Below are 18,098 nucleotides of genomic sequence, written 5' to 3' on the forward strand. Positions count from 1 at the left end.
AATAATATTTATGTATTTATTGTAAGACACACATATTGATGTCATAATTCAATGGTGCCACCTGTCAATGATTTTAGAAGGTGGGGTAATTGTGATTTCAATTGTTTCTCTGTCCAGATCTGTCTACACACAAGATACCCAGACACAATGCATGCTTGACTACCTCTGGGGGTGGTCAGAAAGATCTGATCACAATCCGTCTTTTAATCGTCTACACCTGTCTAAAAATGTGGGCACAATCAGAATGTGGACCAGATCAGGACAGAGTATGCATGTTGTTAAAACCAGGTATAAATGGGGCTAAAGAAAGAGAGAGGCAGAAGAGAGAGATAGTCAGTGTGTGTTAAGGGGGTGGGGTAAGTAAAGGATATGGAAAGAGAGAGTAAGAGGAGAGGGAGCGCTGGGTAGGTTGGTTCTGTTGTTGATTAACTGTGTCTACTGGCCTCTGACCCTCAGAATGTGTGTTTGTGTGTATCCAGGTCCATATTCAAACTCAACTCTACCTTTGTTTAAAATCTTTATGGTTTTGTTTTCTGCCATGATGACAGGCAAAGTTTGTGTGGGTAAAAACATTGTGTGTGTCTATGTGTGCGTTTGTTTGTGCTTGTGTGTGTCTTTGTCTATTTAAGAAAGCCAGCTGTTAATGGCATTAAGTGGTGGCAAGGGAGGGGCCTCTGTACTGTTTATATGAGTGTAGGCCAGGGTAGCACTTCACAGCAATCCATAACACACTGTTAATCAGAGAGAGAGAGAAAAAAAGAGAGGAGAGGAAGAGAGGGGGAGAGAGAGGAGAGGGAGGGAGGGAGAGGAGAGGAGAACGAGAGAGTCAGAGCAGATAGAGCAGACAGAGAGAGAGAGAGAGAGAGAAAGAGAGAGAGAGAGAGAGAGAGAGAGAGAGAAAGAGAGAGAAAAAAAGAGAGGAGAGACAGAGAGGGGGAAACGAGAGGAGAGGAAGGGAGAGAAGGGAGAGAAGAACGAGAGAGTCAGAGCAGACAGAGCAGACAGAGCAGACAGAGACAGAGAGAGAGAGAGATAGTCAGAGCAGACAGACACACCCTACAGAGCCCCAGGACAACAGCACAATTAGACCCAACCAAATCATGAGAAAACAAAAAGATAATTACTTGACACATTGGAAAGAATTAACAAAAAAACAGAGCAAACTAGAATGCTATTTGGCCCTACACAGAGAGTACACAGTGGCAGAATACCTGACCACTGTGACTGACCCAAAATTAAGGAAAGCTTTGACTATGTACAGACTCAGTGAGCATAGCCTTGCTATTGAGAAAGGCCGCCGTAGGCAGACATGGCTCTCAAGAGAAGACAGGCTATGTGCTCACTGCCCACAAAATGAGGTGGAAACTGAGCTGCACTTCCTAACCTCCTGCCCAATGTATGACCATATTAGAGAGACATATTTCCCTCAGATTACACAGATCCACAAAGAATTCGAAAACAAACCCAATTTTGAAAAACTCATATCTACTGGGTGAAATTCCACAGTGTGCCATCACAGCAGCAAGATTTGTGACCTGTTGCCACGAGAAAAGGGCAACCAGTGAAGAACAAACACCATTGTAAATACAACCCATATTTATGCTTATTTATTTTATATTGTGTCCTTTAACCATTTGTACATTGTTAAAACACTGTATATATATAATATGACATTTGTAATGTCTTTATTGTTTTGAAACTTCTGTATCTGTAATGTTTACTGTTCATTTTTGTTGTTTTTCACTTTATATATTCACTTTGTATGTTGTCTACCTCACTTGCTTTGGCAATGTTAACACGTTTCCCATGCCAATAAAGCCCTTGAATTGAATTGAATTGAATTGAATTGAGAGAGAGAGAGAGAGAGAGAGAGAGAGTCAGAGCAGACAGAGAGAGTAATAGCAGGCAGATCAGACAGAGAGAGAGAGTCAGAGCAGACAGAGCAGACAGAGAGAGTCAGATCAGACAGAAAGAGAGAGAGAGAGAGAGTCAGAGCAGACAGAGAAGACAGACACAGAGAGAGAGAGAGTCAGAGCAGACAGAGCAGACAGGTAGAGAGAGAGAGTCAGAGCAGATAGAGCAGGCAGAGAGAGAAAGAGTCAGAGCAGACAGAGAAGACAGAGAGAGAGAGAGTCAGAGCAGACAGAGCAGACAGACAGAGAGAGAGAGAGAGTCAGAGCAGACAGAGCAGACAGGTAGAGAGAGAGAGAGTCAGAACAGATAGGGCAGACAGAGAGAGAGAGTCAGAGCAGACAGAGAAGACAGAGAGAGAGAGTCAGAGCAGACAGAGCAGACTGAGAGAGAGAGAGAGAGTCAGAGCAAACAGAGAAGACAGAGAGAGAGAGTCAGAGCAGACAGAGCAGACAGAATGAGAGAGAGAGTCAGAGCAGACAGAGCAGACAGAGAGAGTCAGAGCAGTCAGAGCAGACAGAGAAGAGAGAGAGAGAGTCAGAGCAGACAGAGAGGACAGAGAGAGAGTCAGAGCAGACAGAGCAGACTGAGAGGGGGGGAGAGAGAGAGAGAGTCAGAGCAAACAGAGAAGACAGAGCAGACAGAGCAGACAGAGAGCGAGAGAGAGAGTCAGAGCAGACAGAGAGAGAGTCAGAGCATTCAGAGAGAGCAAGTCAGAGCAGACAGAGAGAGAGAGAGAGATAGTCAGAGCAGACAGAGAGAGAGAGTCAGAACAGACAGAGCAGACAGAGCAGACAGAGAGAGAGAGAGAGAGTCAGAGCAGAAAGAGCAGACAGGGAGAGTCTGAACAGACAGAGCAGACAGAGAGAGAGAAAGAGTCAAAGCATATAGAGCAGACAGAGAGAGAGAGAGTCAGAGCAGACACAGAGAGAGAGAGTCAGAGCAGACAGAGAGAGAGAGAGAGAGAGAGAGTCAGAGCAGACAGAGAGAGTCAGAGCACACAGAGCAGTCAGAGAGAGAGAGAGAGAGAGAGAGAGAGAGAGAGAATGAGAGAGCAGACAGAGCAGACAGAGAGAGAGAAAGACAGAGCAGACAGAGCAGACAGAGAGAGAGAGTCAGAGCAGACAGAGAGAGAGGGAGAGCGAGAGAGAGTCAGAGCAGACAGAGAATATAGAGAGAGAGAGTCAGAGCAGACAGAGAGAGAGTCAGAGCAGACAGAGAGAGAGACAGAGAGAGAGAGAGAGAGAATGAGAGAGCAGACAGAGCAGACAGAGAGAGAGAAAGTCAGAGCAGACAGAGCAGACAGAGAGAGAGAGAGTCAGAGCAGACAGAGAGAGAGAGAGAGAGAGAGTGAGAGAAAGTCAGAGCAGACAGAGAATATAGAGAGAGCGAGTCAGAGCAGACAGAGAGAGAGTCAGAGCAGACAGAAAGAGAGACAGAGAGAGAGAGAGAGTCAGAGCAGACAGAGAATATAGAGAGAGAGAGTCAGAGCAGACAGAGAAAGAGTCAAAGCAGACAGAGAGAGAGACAGAGAGAGAGAGAGAGAGAGAGAGTCAGAGCAGACAGAGAGGGATTAGGGGAGAAAGACAGAAGGAAAGAAAGACAGAGAGAGACAAACTGCAACTGACAGAATGACAGACAGAAACACACTTGGAAAGAGAGAACTACAGAGGAAAATAAGAGGTGGAAAGTTGTGGGAAAATAAGTTGGTTGTAGAAAAAGGCAGTGTGTTGGAGAAAGAGACGACAAGAGCAGTCAAGGTACAACTACATTTCATACAGTTTGCTTTCCTGTAGTCGTTGTTCTAAAGCAGAGTAGAACCCCATTCAACGTTCTAAAGAAAATTGGAACCGTAATCATTATCAGAATAGCACAATCAGAAGAAGCCCAGTCAGTGGTCTATAGTACATAACCTCCCTTTAAGGAAGCAGAGTGTAGAGAGAAGTCCAGCCTGGTCTCATGGAAGTTCTCCACATGATCCAGCTCCTGCTCTGCTGTACTGCTCACAGTTTGGGTTACACATGACACGTGGCAGAGAGAGAGAGAGAGCGAGACAGACTTAGAGAAAGAGATATAAACATAGAGGGAGGAAGGTAGGGCGAGGGAGAGCGAGAAAGAGCGAGAGAGAGAGAGAGAGAGTAGCGACACTGAGAGAGAAAGCTAATTGAGGCAGAGGGAGAGAGAGATCGAGTGGCAGAGAGTCATGGGGAACTCAACGAATGAGGTACGGGGCTGACAGGAATGCCCCTCCCCCAGTCACCACTCATCTCAGTTCCTCACCACTTCCTGGGATTGCAGCATAACAACACGCTTGTTCTGTAGGTGATGATTATTTTCAGAAAGTGGACAATATGCTGGGCATATGGGCTTGATGAATAGCCAAACATCTATTCAACTAGATTAATTTTCCTAGCACCCTGGGTGGGTGGGCAAGGGTCCAGAAACACGCAAGACATGAGGGAAGGGGGGCTGTCAGATTTGACATATAAATGCATTGAATTAATGTGGTATCAATCATAAAAGGTGGCCTACATTATTTCATCTTGCCTATGCAAATTAGCTTTCCTGTCAAAATACAATTATACCTGTGTGCTTTATTTCGTAACATTTTTCTAGTTGCTGTAGACTGGACTCTGGCACTGTGCCTCTGTCCTGTGTGTACGGCTTTACCTCTCCTCCCTCATATGGTCTGATAGGAAGACAGTGGTAATCTCAGGTCTTTTATAATACATGGTGTGCTGAAGTGATCAACCTCAGGCTCTCATATACACATCACTCAAAGTTCTTCTGTCACCACCGGAGTGATGTGTGCTCACACACACACACACACACACACACACACACACACACACACACACACACACACACACACACACACACACACACACACACACACACACACACACACACACACACGCACACGCACACGCACACGCACACGCACACGCACACGCAAACGTTCATGTAAGCATGCACACCAAAACGCGTGCAAGCTCGCGCACACACACACAACGGAACACACACACACTGCATGATGTCATCTATAAGATATTCTATAGTTGAACTAAGGACTGCATAGAAGAGAAAAAACACTAAATGTTTGTTTGATCTACATGACAAGAGAAATCTGAACCTTAAACCTATGCATTTACAAATTGTGCTCTGCTTTCACACACACGTACACACACGTACACACACAGGCACACAGCATCCATCCCTTGATGTAGTGTTTAGAGTAGCTCTCTCCCTAGCTACTGCAGCGTTCCATCTTTCTGAATGCTGATCAGTGGGAGGTGTGGTGTAGACTTCCCACTAGAGGGCAGCAGTGCATGGATATACAACTGCAGCATCAGACCTGCCTGGGCTGGGCTCCTATGGTGGGCTACTGAGGAAAGATCTCAATTGCATACTCCTCATGTCCTCTCTCCTTGTCTCCTTCTCAAAACTCATTGGAGAAGAAAGTCAGAGGGGCAGGACTTCTGGCTTTCTCATCCAATGGGTTTTGAGGAGATGAGGAGAGAGGACACGAGGAGTATGCAATTGAGATCGTCCCTGAGTCTCTATACTGATTCCCATTGGAGCAGGATGAAGTTGTTCATTTACACTGATCCAAGGACCGTCTTGTTTTCCCTCTTGGGATTGGGGTGGGTAAACTGATCTTAGATTCTGTGCTTTCTGGCAACATCTACCTGCCTGGTCTGGAGGGATTGCGCCATATTGCTGGCCTTCCTCAGTGGAGTGCAACGGCGCACAGACATGGGATGTAGAGACACGGTTCATTATTCTCACGAGTGTCATGTCTGTACTGCGCTATACACTTCTGTAGCTGTTCCCTCCTGAATAAGCCCCAGGTGAGTATAGAGGGAGTACTGAAGGCTGCAGTGTCAACCTGTTTTCATGCCACTTAGGCAAGCCTCTACCCATGAATACTGCTGACCAGTCAGCTCAGGTTTATGTGTACTGTGCTTCTGAACCAGTCACCTTGACATTTCAATGGAGAAAGAGTCAAACTCAGTCCTGTGTGGCTCAGTTGGTAGAGCATGGCAAATACAATGCCAGGGTTGTGGGTTTGATTCCTGCGGGGGACCAGTATGAAAATGTATGCACTCACTACTGTAAGTCGTGGTTAAATGACTTAAACATACAAGCCAAGTCTAATTGCACTTTTAGTCAACTCCTGCTTTTCAGTGTGTATAATCAGAAGTTAAGTGGCCTCCCAAGTGGCGAAGTGGTCTAAGGCCACATATCAGTGCTAGAGGCATCACTACAGACCTTGGTTCAATTCCAGGCTGTATCACAGCCAATTGTGATTCGTAATCCCATAGGGCGGTGCACAACTGGCCCAGTGTGGTTAGGGTTTGGCCGTCATTGTAAATAAGAATTTGTTCTTAACTGACTCGCCTAGTTAAATAAAAGGTTCAATAAAAGATCCACACTTGTTATAAACTACATGTGGTTTTAGCCATTTTTTATTCCATTAATTCACTTAAGAAATCACATTTCCCCCCCCAAAAAGCTCAAATTAAATGACATGGTAACATTTAAAAAGCTAATTTTAGAAAGGGAGGAAGTCACATTTCCCTGGTACTGTCCAACTCTAGGTCTGAACACAAAGCATCATGGGAACTCCCTCTCAACCCCAGTGTAACCAGTGGTCCTTGGAGTCGTAATGACAAAGGTTGAGGGAGATGAGGAAGAAGTGAGACCATATATACAGTTGAGGGGACAACCTTTTGATGAGTATGAACATTGTTGAACAGTCCAATAGAACACTTGAGAACCTGTCCAAAAGACTGCACTCCCCTTCAGTTAAAAAAAACATCTGTTTAACATCTCCATCTCACCCTTTGTGACAACAAACCCATTACTTAACAGAAGAGGTGTACAATCACACAATACTACCTGACTTCTATGGTTACTAAAAGCCTGATAACTTGGTCAAAGTAAATAGTGCATTTTATTTGTGGGCAGTAGAACAGGAAACAGTGGTATTAGTCTTTATACCTTTATTTTGTCTGCTGAGGTGAGAAGTTACACAAACACTACCTGGGCCAAAGAGATTTCTGTATGAGCAGTCCAATATTCTATAGGTAGGTTTGAAACAGGAAGCAAAACAAAAGAAACTAATTCCAGACAAAGAAATACAACTTGAATACTGACTACAACCTTAAATCATTGTTACCTGAAAATACCAAAGCATGAAATGACTCCATGTATTGACAAACTTGCTAAGCACAGACATGAATGAGTACTCCATATATTTTTATCTTGAATGTGACATGAAAAATAGCAAGGCTTTTAATCAGAATCAGATCGAGCCCTACTCAACACCAATCCAATATTTACCACTCACAATTCAAAAATAACAACTCAGAACTTCAAAAGTCTGCCTTTCCCCTCTCCCAGTCTCTTATGGGTAAGGGTAGGGTGTAGGGACAGAATTATTTTGCCTGCTAAAAATGGCGATGGATAAATTCAAACTAGATGAAAGGTTTCAATCCAAAAACAAAAAAAAACATCAAAGACACAGACAGTAATAAAAACGTATGGTACTCAAACTTTAAGGTGTGACAGTATAAACCACAACAGCTGACATTCAGATAAATTAGTCCAATATGACATTGGAGTTGGTTATGTGTAGTTACAGCTTCTCCCCCTCTCGCTACACACACAGGGAGAGGGGCTTAGTCTGATGTACATGGAAGAAAAGAAACAAGGAAATCTAAAGGTCCAAATCTGAGAAATAAAAATCGCAAAACGAGGCCATTCCTGTCAATAGCTTTCCATCCTATCCTGTCAATAGCTTTCCATCCTATCCTGTCAATAGTTTTCCATGCTATCCTGTCAATAGTTTTCCATGCTATCCTGTCAATAGTTTTCCAGCTTTCCTTCCCCTTTTTCACAACAAGAAACTGACCATGTTATCTACATTGGTGGGCCAAATAAAAACTGTCACCAACTCCCTCTCCCCATATGAAATGATGAATACTCCTGTCCATCCATCTATCCACCACTCTTATAGAGTAGACCAGTCCACTTCCCCCTCTCTACACCTTCCCAAAGTACTTAAAACAGGCTCCCTCCATTTAAATACAAACCATAAGGTGTGGCAAGACCCCCCCCCCAGAATGACGCATCTCTTTCTCACAAAGTATTTAAAAAAAAAATCATTTACCCCTGTCCTGTTACTACACACAATTCACAAAAATCTTTGACCCCCCCCCCTCCCCCGGTTTTCATCAGAATACAAACCCTTCATCTCTCCCTTCTCTTTTGCCCAATAGCAAATGGATCCCCAGCCCCTACCCCCGGGTACTTCTCTGAACTCCACCTGGCCTTCTGATGGACTAGGTGAAACATTATGTCGCTCACACCTTTTCAGGTCAAAAAAAGTGCCTAGGTGGTATGGGGTTAGGGGTCGATTTGAAATATGACAATCCACCCCCCCCCTCGCTATCCTCGTCTGTCGTCATCCTCTACCAGAAGTCTCGGCGGTGGTAGGCATCAGGGTCGCAGTATTTGGTCACCACCACCCGGTTAGCAAACTTCCTGCCCGTCAGACCCTGCATGGCCTTCTGGGAGTCAAACACTGACATGAACTCCACAAAGATCTATAGGACAGAGAGAGGAAATGTAAGGAGGTTCAATGGAGATCATTCAAAAACGCATAGTCATAAAGTTGAAGACAGACAGAAGCTTCTCTCTCTCACCTTGCCAGTGCCAGGGACCTCCAGCCCATCCACAGGTCTGGGGATCTCGATGCTCTTGACCTGGCCGTACTTGCTGCACTCGTCCCTCACATCCTCCACGATCTCCTCATATTCCTCTTCATCCACCAGCTCCTCCACAGCCACCATATTCATCAGACACAGCACCTCTGTGGGCAGGCCGGCCATCTGTGTCATTGAGCTGTTCATCAGGCCCGGCACCTGCAGCGTCACCGGGGTCTGGTTTATACTTGTCTGGAGGGGAGAGGGGAGGGTTGGAGAAGGAGTGTCGGTGGATACAGAACATGCAGTGAGGGATTGGAAAAGTAGAACAGACACAGCACAGGCCGCCCCAAGGGCACAACATATGCTCCCCCCGTGCAAGATCCCCCCCCCCCCCCCCGCGCAAGATCCTCTCACCCCCCCCCCCCGCGCAAGATCCTCTCACCCCCCCCCCCGCGCAAGATCCTCTCACCCCCCCCCCCCCGCGCAAGATCCTCTCACCCCCCCCCCCGCGCAAGATCCTCTCACCCCCCCCCCGCGCAAGATCCTCTCACCCCCCCGCGCAAGATCCTCTCACCCCCCTGCGCAAGATCCTCTCACCCCCCCCCCGCGCAAGATCCTCTCACCCCCCCGCGCAAGATCCTCTCACCCCCCTGCGCAAGATCCTCTCACCCCCCCCCCTGCGCAAGATCCTCTCACCCCCCCCTGCGCAAGATCCTCTCACCCCCCCTGCGCAAGATCCTCTCACCCCCCCTGCGCAAGATCCTCTCACCCCCCCGCGCAAGATCCTCTCACCCCCCCGCGCAAGATCCTCTCACCCCCCCCGCGCAAGATCCTCTCACCCCCCCGCGCAAGATCCTCTCACCCCCCCGCGCAAGATCCTCTCATCCCCCCCGCACAAGATCCTCTCATCCCCCCCGCACAAGATCCTCTCATCCCCCCCGCACAAGATCCTCTCACCCCCCCCGCACAAGATCCTCTTACGCCCTCTGCACAAGATCCTCTATCCAAGTGTATCTTTCTCAGATGTCCTGATGGCTCCCTGGATCAAGAGCTTCACTCTACCTTATACTTCCCTCTCCACTGTAGCACTATATTCCCAGCCTGCCCAGATCTCAGTCTTACCAGAGTGGCGTTCTTGGATCCCACGCTGGCTCTCTGCACCAGGAGTTTTTTATCTCCCAGCTGCATGCCGTTGAGTCCTGCTATGGCCTGTGGGAACAGGGCATCTCCAAGTTTAATACAGCTGTCAATCATCAGCAGGGACAAACCCCCCAGGGTCTATGCACTTCCACACATTATATATTGAAATTCCCCCTTTCAAGAACCCAATCAAAAGAAGAATTTAGTATTTTTCCCTTTCTACAGATGGTCATTTTCAAAGGTTTTACGTTTTTTTTGTTACTGCAATTGAGTTCAATCATAACAGAGAACCCTGAAATATTGGGAGTGTAAACATATGAAATAATTTTGTCAAGAGTTGTGTCTCTTTCTGTGGGGGTTAAAGTGTATATATGAAACACATAATACATTTTAATAATATCTCAAGAGCAATATAGTTCCCTTTTATAACATTTACATTTTTATTGATATGCAAGTAATTCAAAATGTGAAGATATTTTTAACCTGGAACAAGTCCAAAACCATGACATGGTGTGTGAAGAAGTAAAAATGAAGGGGGTGGTTAGCTACCTGATTCTCCATGGTGATCTGGTCGTTCAGGTTGACGTCTACATACTCACAGAACGCATAACCCTTAGACAAACCTGTGGCACTATCCTTGACCAAGTTAAAGGCCTTGAGAGGCCCAAACGATGTCAGGAGCTCCTTCACCTGGAGAACACAGAGAGGAAAGATTACCATAGAGATCAGAGGGGAAACGATGGGAGGGACAGGGGAAATGGGAGAACAGTCAGACGAGGAGAGGAGACATTGTTGAACACTTAACATCTCAGACTATTGGAGCTCTTTCAAGCTGTCTGGCTTCCATCAAACCGCGTCCAGCGGCATGTGAGGAAACAGGAGGTTTTCACTGGGCCAGACTGGGACGTCACGGGAGGTGAGCAGCCAGCACACCCCAGTATGTGGCTCCAGGTGACCTGGTTAGAAGGCTAAGCTGCTTATGGTTAGCTCACTGACCTGGTCATCATTCAGGTAGTTGGGCAGGCCTCCGATGAAAAGCTTGTGGGCCGAGTCAGGCACCACTGTGGACACCACGCCTACACAGACAGAGAAGGAGAGAGAAGTTATTTAAAGTCAACCAAACATTGATATAAACAGCCTAAATCCAGTCTGAACCTACAGAGACTAGAGGTCGACCAATTAATCGGCACGTGTGTGTGTGTATATATACAGTGGGGCAAAAAAGTATTTAGTCAGCCACCAATTGTGCAAGTTCTCCCACTTAAAAAGATGAGAGGCCTGTAATTTTCATCATAGGTACACTTCAACTATGACAGACAAAATGAGAAGAAAAAAAATTCCAGAAAATCACATTGTAGGATTTTTAATGAATTTATTTGCAAATTATGGTGGAAAATAAGTATTTGGTCAATAACAAAGGTTTCTCAATACTTTTTTATATACCCATTGTTGGCAATGACAGAGGTTAAATGTTTTCTGTAAGTCTTCACAAGGTTTTCACACACTGTTGCTGGTATTTTGGCCCATTCCTCCATGCAGATATCCTCTAGAGCAGTGATGTTTTGGGGCTGTTGCTGGGCAACACGGACTTAACTCCCTCCAAAGATTTTCTATGGGGTTGAGATCTGGAGACTGACTAGGCCACTCCAGGACCTTGCTTCTTACGAAGCCACTCCTTCATTGCCTGGGCGGTGTGTTTGGGATCATTGTCATGCTGAAAGATCCAGCCACATTTCATCTTCAATTTGGGGCGGCAGGGTAGCTGGAAGGTTGCAAGTTCAAATCCCCGAGCTGACACGGTACAAATCTGTCGTTCTGCCCCTGAACCCTCATTTAAAATAAGAATTTGTTCTTAACTGACTTGCCTAGTTAAATAAAGGTAAAATAAATCAAATGCCCTTGCTGATGGAAGGAGGTTTTCACTCAAAATCTCACGATACATGGCCCATTCATTCTTTCCTTTACACGGATCAGTCGTCCTGGTCCCTTTGCAGAAAAACAGCCCCAAAGCATGATGTTTCCACCCCCATGCTTCACAGTAGGTATGGTGTTCTTTGGATGCAACTCAGCATTCTTTGTCCTCCAAACACGACGAGTTGAGTTTTTACCAAAAAGTTATATTTTGGTTTCATCTGACCATATGATATTCTCCCAATCTTCTTCTGGATTATCCAAATGCTCTCTAGCAAACTTCAGATGGGCCTGGGCATGTACAGGGGGACACGTCTGGCACTGCAGGATTTGAGTCCCTGGCGGCGTAGTGTGTTGCTGATGGTAGGCTTTGTTACTTTGGTCCCAGCTCTCTGCAGCTCATTCACTAGGTCCCCCCGTGTGGTTCTGGAATTTTTGCTCACCGTTCTTGTGATCATCTTGACCCCACGGGGTCAGATCTTGCGTGGAGCCCCAGATCGAGGGAGATTATCAGTGGTCTTGTATGTCTTCCATTTCCTAATAATTGCTCCCACAGTTGATTTCTTCAAACCAAGCTGCTTACCTATTGCAGATTCAGTCTTCCCAGCCTGGTGCAGGTCTACAATTTGGTTTCTGGTGTCCTTTGACAGCTCTTTGGTCTTGGCCATAGTGGAGTTTGGAGTGTGACTGTTTGAGGTTGTGGACAGGTGTCTTTTATACTGATAAGTTCAAACAGGTGCCAGTAATACGGGTAACGAGTGGAGGACAGAGGAGCCTCTTAAAGAAGAAGTTACAGGTCTGTGAGAGCCAGACATCTTGCTTGTTTTGTAGGTGACCAAATACTTATTTTCCACCACAATTTGCAAATAAAATCATTAAAATACCTATAATGTGATTTGAATTTTTTTCTCCTAATTTTGTCTGTCATAGTTGAAGTGTACCTATGATGAAAATTATAGGCCTCATCGTTTTAAGTGAGAGAACTTGCACAATTGGTGGCTGACTAAATACTTTTTGCCCCACTGTGTGTGTGTGTGTGTGTGTGTGTGTATATATATATATATATATGTGTGCGTGGTGTATGTGTAATGACAATTATAACTACTGAATTAACAATTATTTTAACTTAATATAATACATAAATATAATCTATTTAGTCTCAAATATATAATGAAACTGCTCAATTTGGATTAAATAAAACAGTGTTGGAGAAGAAAGTAAAAGTGCAATATGTGCCATGTAAGAAACATGTTTAAGTTCCTTGCTCAGAACATATGAAAGCTGGTGTTCTTCAATCTTTCCAGTTAAGAAGTTTAAGGTTGTAGTTATTATAGGAATTATGAGGCGTTGACTATTTCTCTCTATACCATCTTGTATTTCATATACCTTTCACTATTTGATGTTCTAACAGGCACTTTAGTGTTGCCAGCCTAATCTCAGGAGTTGATAAGCTTGAAGTCATAAACAGAGCTGTGCGTCAAGCATTGCTAAGAGCTGCTGGCAAACGCAGTAAAGTTTGAATGAATGCTTACGAGCCTGCTGCTGCCTACCACCGCTCCGTCAGACTGCTCTATCAAATATCAAATCATAGACTTAATTATAATATAATAAACACAGAAATAAAAGCCTGTGGTCATTAATATGGTAAAATACGGAAACTATAATTTCGAAAACAAGACGTTTATTCTTTCAGATAAAATACGGAATGGTTCTGTATTTCACTAACGGATGGCAACCCTAAATCTAAATATTGCTGTTACATTGCACAACCTTCAATGTATGTCATAATTATGTAAAATTCTGGTAAATTAGTTCGCAACGACCCAGGCAGCCCAAACTGTTGCATATACCCTGACTCTGCGTGCAATGAACGCAAGAGTAGTGACACAATTTCCCTAGTTAATATTGCCTGCTAACCTGGATTTCTTTTAGATAAATATGCAGGTTTAAAAAAAAAATACTTCTGTGTATTGATTTTTAAGAAAGGCATTTATGTTTGTGGGTAGGTACATTCGTGCAACGATTGTGTTTTTTCCCCGCAAATGCGCTTTTGTTAAATCATCACCCGTTTGGCGAAGTAGGCTGTGATTCGATGATAAATGAACAAGCACCGCATTGATTATATGAAACGCAGAAGCTAGTTAACCCAGTAATATTAACAACCATGTGTAGTTAACTAGTGATTATTTGAAGATTGTTTTTTATAAGACAGGTTAAATGCTAGCTAGCAACTTCCCGTGGCTCCTTACTGCACTCACGTAACAGGTGGTCAGCCTGCCACACAGTCTGCTCGTGGATTGTAATGTAATCGGCGTTGAAAAATCATGATCGGTCGACCTCTAATAGAGACGAAATAGGCCAGACTAAGAAGGGTTTAAAGATGGACTAAATAGAGTGAAGCAGTCAGCCACAGACGTTCAGACAGAGACAGACAGGCGGACAGACCAGGCACGTAGACGCTGGGGTTCTCGCTCATGCCGGGCAGGGGCTGGTAGTCATGGGGACGGCGGATCTTCAGACTCTGTCCCTGGAAGATGATGCCGTCGAACGCCATGGCCTGGGTTGTCTCATCCACTGAGCGGAACTTTGGGACAACAAACACAGACCAGGTTTTAGAAAGGTAGAGGGTTAACTTTCACCTGTCAGATTATTTCAGAAAACTTGGATAAAAGGAAAAGAGGCCCTTTTGGACTATTGAGGAAGGTCACATTTCTTCTCCAGGTGTTGAGACCCACCTCGAGGAAGGCAAAGTTCTTGTCCTGGTTGATCTGAACAGCGAGGACGGGGTTTCCTGGAGCCTGAGTGAGACCACCCAGACGCATCTGAGCGTTGAAGAAATCCATCATGGACTCCTACACAGGTAGAGGGAGAGACATTGAGGCAATACTCTGGAAGACTCACTCCAACAACAGTATTTATTATGCACTCTCTGATCCCCCTGAGCTTGAAATACTAGTTGACAGAATCAGGTGGCCCGGCCTCTATCCTTAACCTGTCAAGGCTCTACGCAGAACTTGTTTTATGAGGAGCACGTCAAAAATGTAGGCGCAAACAAAGAAATTTAGGAGCACAATGAAACATATGATGAAATAAAAGCTAGAATCCTTAATTTTTCTAGGCACACTGGTCCTCCAAAATAAAAATTCCAGGTTGCACAGCTACATATTTAGTCACAAACGCAAGTTAAATGGCAGCACTGTAGAGCCCTGTTAACCTGTATCAACTTCTACCTACTCATCTCTCTGATCTCTGTCCCTACATCCATCCAGGAGCTAACTGACCTCTGTGATGCCGAAGGGGATGTTGCCCACATAAAGCCGACGGGCCTGTCTGGTCATCTGGCTTCCCACCACAGGGACGGGAGTGGGGGTCACGGCCAGGCCGTCTGGGGTCATGGTGGGCAGCAGGGCCGTGGCTGGGATCTGACCCGCAGCTTGAGGAGAAGTCACATGTTTAAAACAACATTCATACAGCTTCCAGAACAAGACAGTACTAGTAAGAACACAGTTAAATAGGAGGCCAAACGAGGGTCAAAGAGTTGAATAGAGTAGATAAAAATAGAGAGGAGAGAGAACAAGGAAGTGAGGCCTCCTCTCTTACCCTGCATGGCTTTGTACTGCATCACACTGATGTGTTCAAAGCCAGGAGGAGGGACGTCCCAGTACTTCTTCACTTTGTTCTTCTTCTTCGTTTCACGGTGCGGGGAACGACTGATGGAGAGAAAATAGGACAGGAGGAGTGAGGACAGAAAGACCAACAGAGGAGCGCAGGGGGAAACAGATGACGTAAAAAGACAAATAGAAGTCATTACTTGTGATGTCCTGTGAGTCAAGCCTTAGATAGACCTTTAGAGAAACCTACAGCTTCTCTTTAACCCATCTATGAGAAACACCAGGTTTACACTTCTGAATCCATGTTATAAATTATTATACCTTTTACAAATACAAGTGATTTCAAATGGCATACTACTTTTAAATGACATTTACAGTGGATGATGTCACAGAGCCCTACAAATCTAACCCATTATTACAGAGTTGGCCCTACAGTTTCATTGTTCTCTCTCCATAGAAACCCCTTACCGAAACCTTCCCACACAATGGTATACACAGGATATAATACGCTGTCGTAAACATGAGTGGATAGTACACAATCAGAGGAAAGATCACTTGCTAGAGTGACTGGAGTGATATTGTAATAATGCAGAAACAAGCTCTGTGTTAGTTTGCTGTATTACCTTACAGCAATCTCTTGGGGTTGTTGTTGGGATGGTGAGCTGAAATGACATTGGAAGGAGTTCACATTTCATTTCACTCCAACCCAGGTCACAGGTAGTTCCAATGCAGGAAGTGGAGCTAGAGTGCAATTGGAAATTAGCCCCAAGCCACTGTTTGTATGAACGTCACATAGATGCTAAAGGATTGGATAGGCATAAGCAATATGGTCTTCTGCTGGAGCTCTCACCACATCCACTCCTTTCAGATCTACTAGTAGGGCCTAGGGATAGGGACCAATTTGGAATCTTCTACAGAACACTGAGGTCTAGTAAGTGTACGCTATGGCCCTTTCCACGAAAACAACTTCAGGGACCAGGTGTAGAATATTCAATGTGTGTGTGAACACTGTTAGATGTGAGTCTTCCTTGCATCTCACTGTCAGGACAATAGGTGGGCTACCTCAGACAGAGGAATAATATTGTGCATCAATATGCTTGTGAGAGCTTTCTATTTCAGGTAAAGTCAGTGTTGCCTGGGTTGCTTATTTTCCAAGTGTCCTTATACTGTTCACTCATTAGGTGTGCAGATAGCCCTACTCTAGTACGTAGTACCTGCACGTAACTAGGGCTCTTACACACCTGAGAGTGTGCAGTAAAACAATGCTGTAGTTACCTGCGTCTCGGTCTGCGCTCCTTGCTGTCTCCACGGCGATCCCTGCTGCGTCTGTCCTTGTCTCTGCTCCTCCTCTTCCTCTCTCTGCTGCGGCTGCGAGAGGGGGAGCGACGGTGGTGGCGGTTCTCCTTGTCCTTCTCCGCTGGAGGAAGGGAAAGAAAGGGGAAGGAACGGTGAAACAATAGGAAGAAGGAAGAAAAAAAAACAGAGGGGGAGAGAAAACGGTTGAGTTAAAATAATATAGTTATGGCATTAAGCAGACGCTTTTATCCAAAGCGACTTACAGTCATGCTTGCATACATTTTACGTACGGGTGTTCCCGGGAATCGAGCGCCCTATCCTGGCGTTGCAAGCGCCATGCTCTACCAACTGAGCTACAGAGGACCATAGAGATGGGGAGGAGAGAAGATGGTGGTACAGGGGGCAAGAGGATGGACACCGTTACGTGTTTACTTTCATAGGATATAGCTACTGTATGGCCAAGAGATAATATTTTAACTGACAACTTCAACATATACAGAGCTGGAAAACGTCAGCTGGTTCAAAACAGGGACGGTTAGTGACAAAAAAAAAACGTTACTTTTAAACAATGGGATAGCTAGTTATAGCCACACGAATGTGCCTGGGACGACAGCTGCGACAGTGTGGACTCCAGCAGCCAACGTTCCTACTAGCTAGTTAGCCAGCGCGCGCGCTTGTGTTGTGATATGTTGATTGCTAACTAACTAGTTTAGAACCTGGTTATAAAACATAAGTGATTAACTAGCTAGCTTACCTTGTTTGTTTTCAGACAGTTGTCTCTCGAATTCGTCGAAATCCGACATCGCCGTTTCTTATTTGCTAGCCCTAGCTAGCTAGTTAGTTGTGACTGTAAAATGGACGGGAATGCGGCGCGGTCGCTAGCGAAAAAGTGCACAACACACTTGCTAACTAGATACACAACGGCAATGCAGCGGTTTAGAAATATCTAAATGAACCACACATCAACATGAACAACTCCAAGTGAGTTATAAAGATGTGGTTCTAGTTTACACTAAGACCATAACATTGACGAAGAAATCGCGTTATATTGTGCTAGCTAGTTAGATAGCTAAAGCAAAGTCCAGGCTGGGGCCTGTTCTTGAAGGAGTCGTGGTAGTGAGCTAATGCTAACTAGTTAGCAAATCGAGTGAATACGGATATGCTGGTACAATTGCACATCCAATGTTATGCCGTCTGTCCTGTTGGTGTTTGAAATCGTCCCAATATATATGTTTTGCAATTAAATGTATACAATGAGAAAATACGGAATATGTCCGGTATGCCCGCTTTTTGCGTTTCGTCTCCCAGGCACCCCGTGACACCGGAAGTTGATATACACCTTTTACTTTTAGCGCCCCCTTTGGGCCTGTTATTCAACCTGCAAAACATGTAAATACAGTATATTCTCTTTGCTCTAGCACCAAACAAGTTATTACATTGGACATTTTGGCATTGGATACGTGAAAGCTAGATTTCCCTTTATTGATTTCAGGAACAACCTCTCAGATCTGTGATT

The 18,098-nt window shown here is 45.1% G+C and overlaps 1 protein-coding gene across 4 annotated transcripts; it reads right to left on the reverse strand.

Annotated features, from left to right (window-relative positions):
- Nucleotides 1-6,362: 6,362 nt before the first annotated feature.
- LOC110508966 (splicing factor U2AF 65 kDa subunit) lies at nucleotides 6,363-17,923 on the reverse strand. Of its 4 annotated transcripts, XM_036968606.1 has the most exons (13): nucleotides 17,337-17,922; nucleotides 16,873-16,935; nucleotides 16,562-16,703; nucleotides 15,910-15,948; nucleotides 15,276-15,385; nucleotides 14,957-15,108; nucleotides 14,411-14,527; nucleotides 14,121-14,259; nucleotides 10,761-10,840; nucleotides 10,314-10,454; nucleotides 9,747-9,833; nucleotides 8,622-8,873; nucleotides 6,363-8,522 (listed from the first exon to the last, which is right to left on the reverse strand). In XM_036968606.1, exons 1-13 carry the CDS (start codon nucleotides 17,383-17,385, stop codon nucleotides 8,388-8,390), a joined length of 1,506 nt encoding a protein of 501 aa, XP_036824501.1. In that variant the 5' UTR covers nucleotides 17,386-17,922; the 3' UTR covers nucleotides 6,363-8,387. The 4 variants fall into 4 exon arrangements, with proteins under 4 accessions (XP_036824501.1, XP_036824503.1, XP_036824506.1 ...); XM_036968608.1 differs by lacking the exon at nucleotides 15,910-15,948 and having other exon boundaries at nucleotides 17,337-17,923; XM_036968611.1 differs by lacking the exon at nucleotides 16,873-16,935 and having other exon boundaries at nucleotides 17,337-17,921.
- Between the last annotated feature and the right edge of the window lie 175 nt (nucleotides 17,924-18,098).

Source organism: Oncorhynchus mykiss, chromosome 3 (genome assembly GCF_013265735.2).
Source record: "Oncorhynchus mykiss isolate Arlee chromosome 3, USDA_OmykA_1.1, whole genome shotgun sequence".
Classification (NCBI taxonomy): Eukaryota; Metazoa; Chordata; class Actinopteri; order Salmoniformes; family Salmonidae; genus Oncorhynchus; species Oncorhynchus mykiss.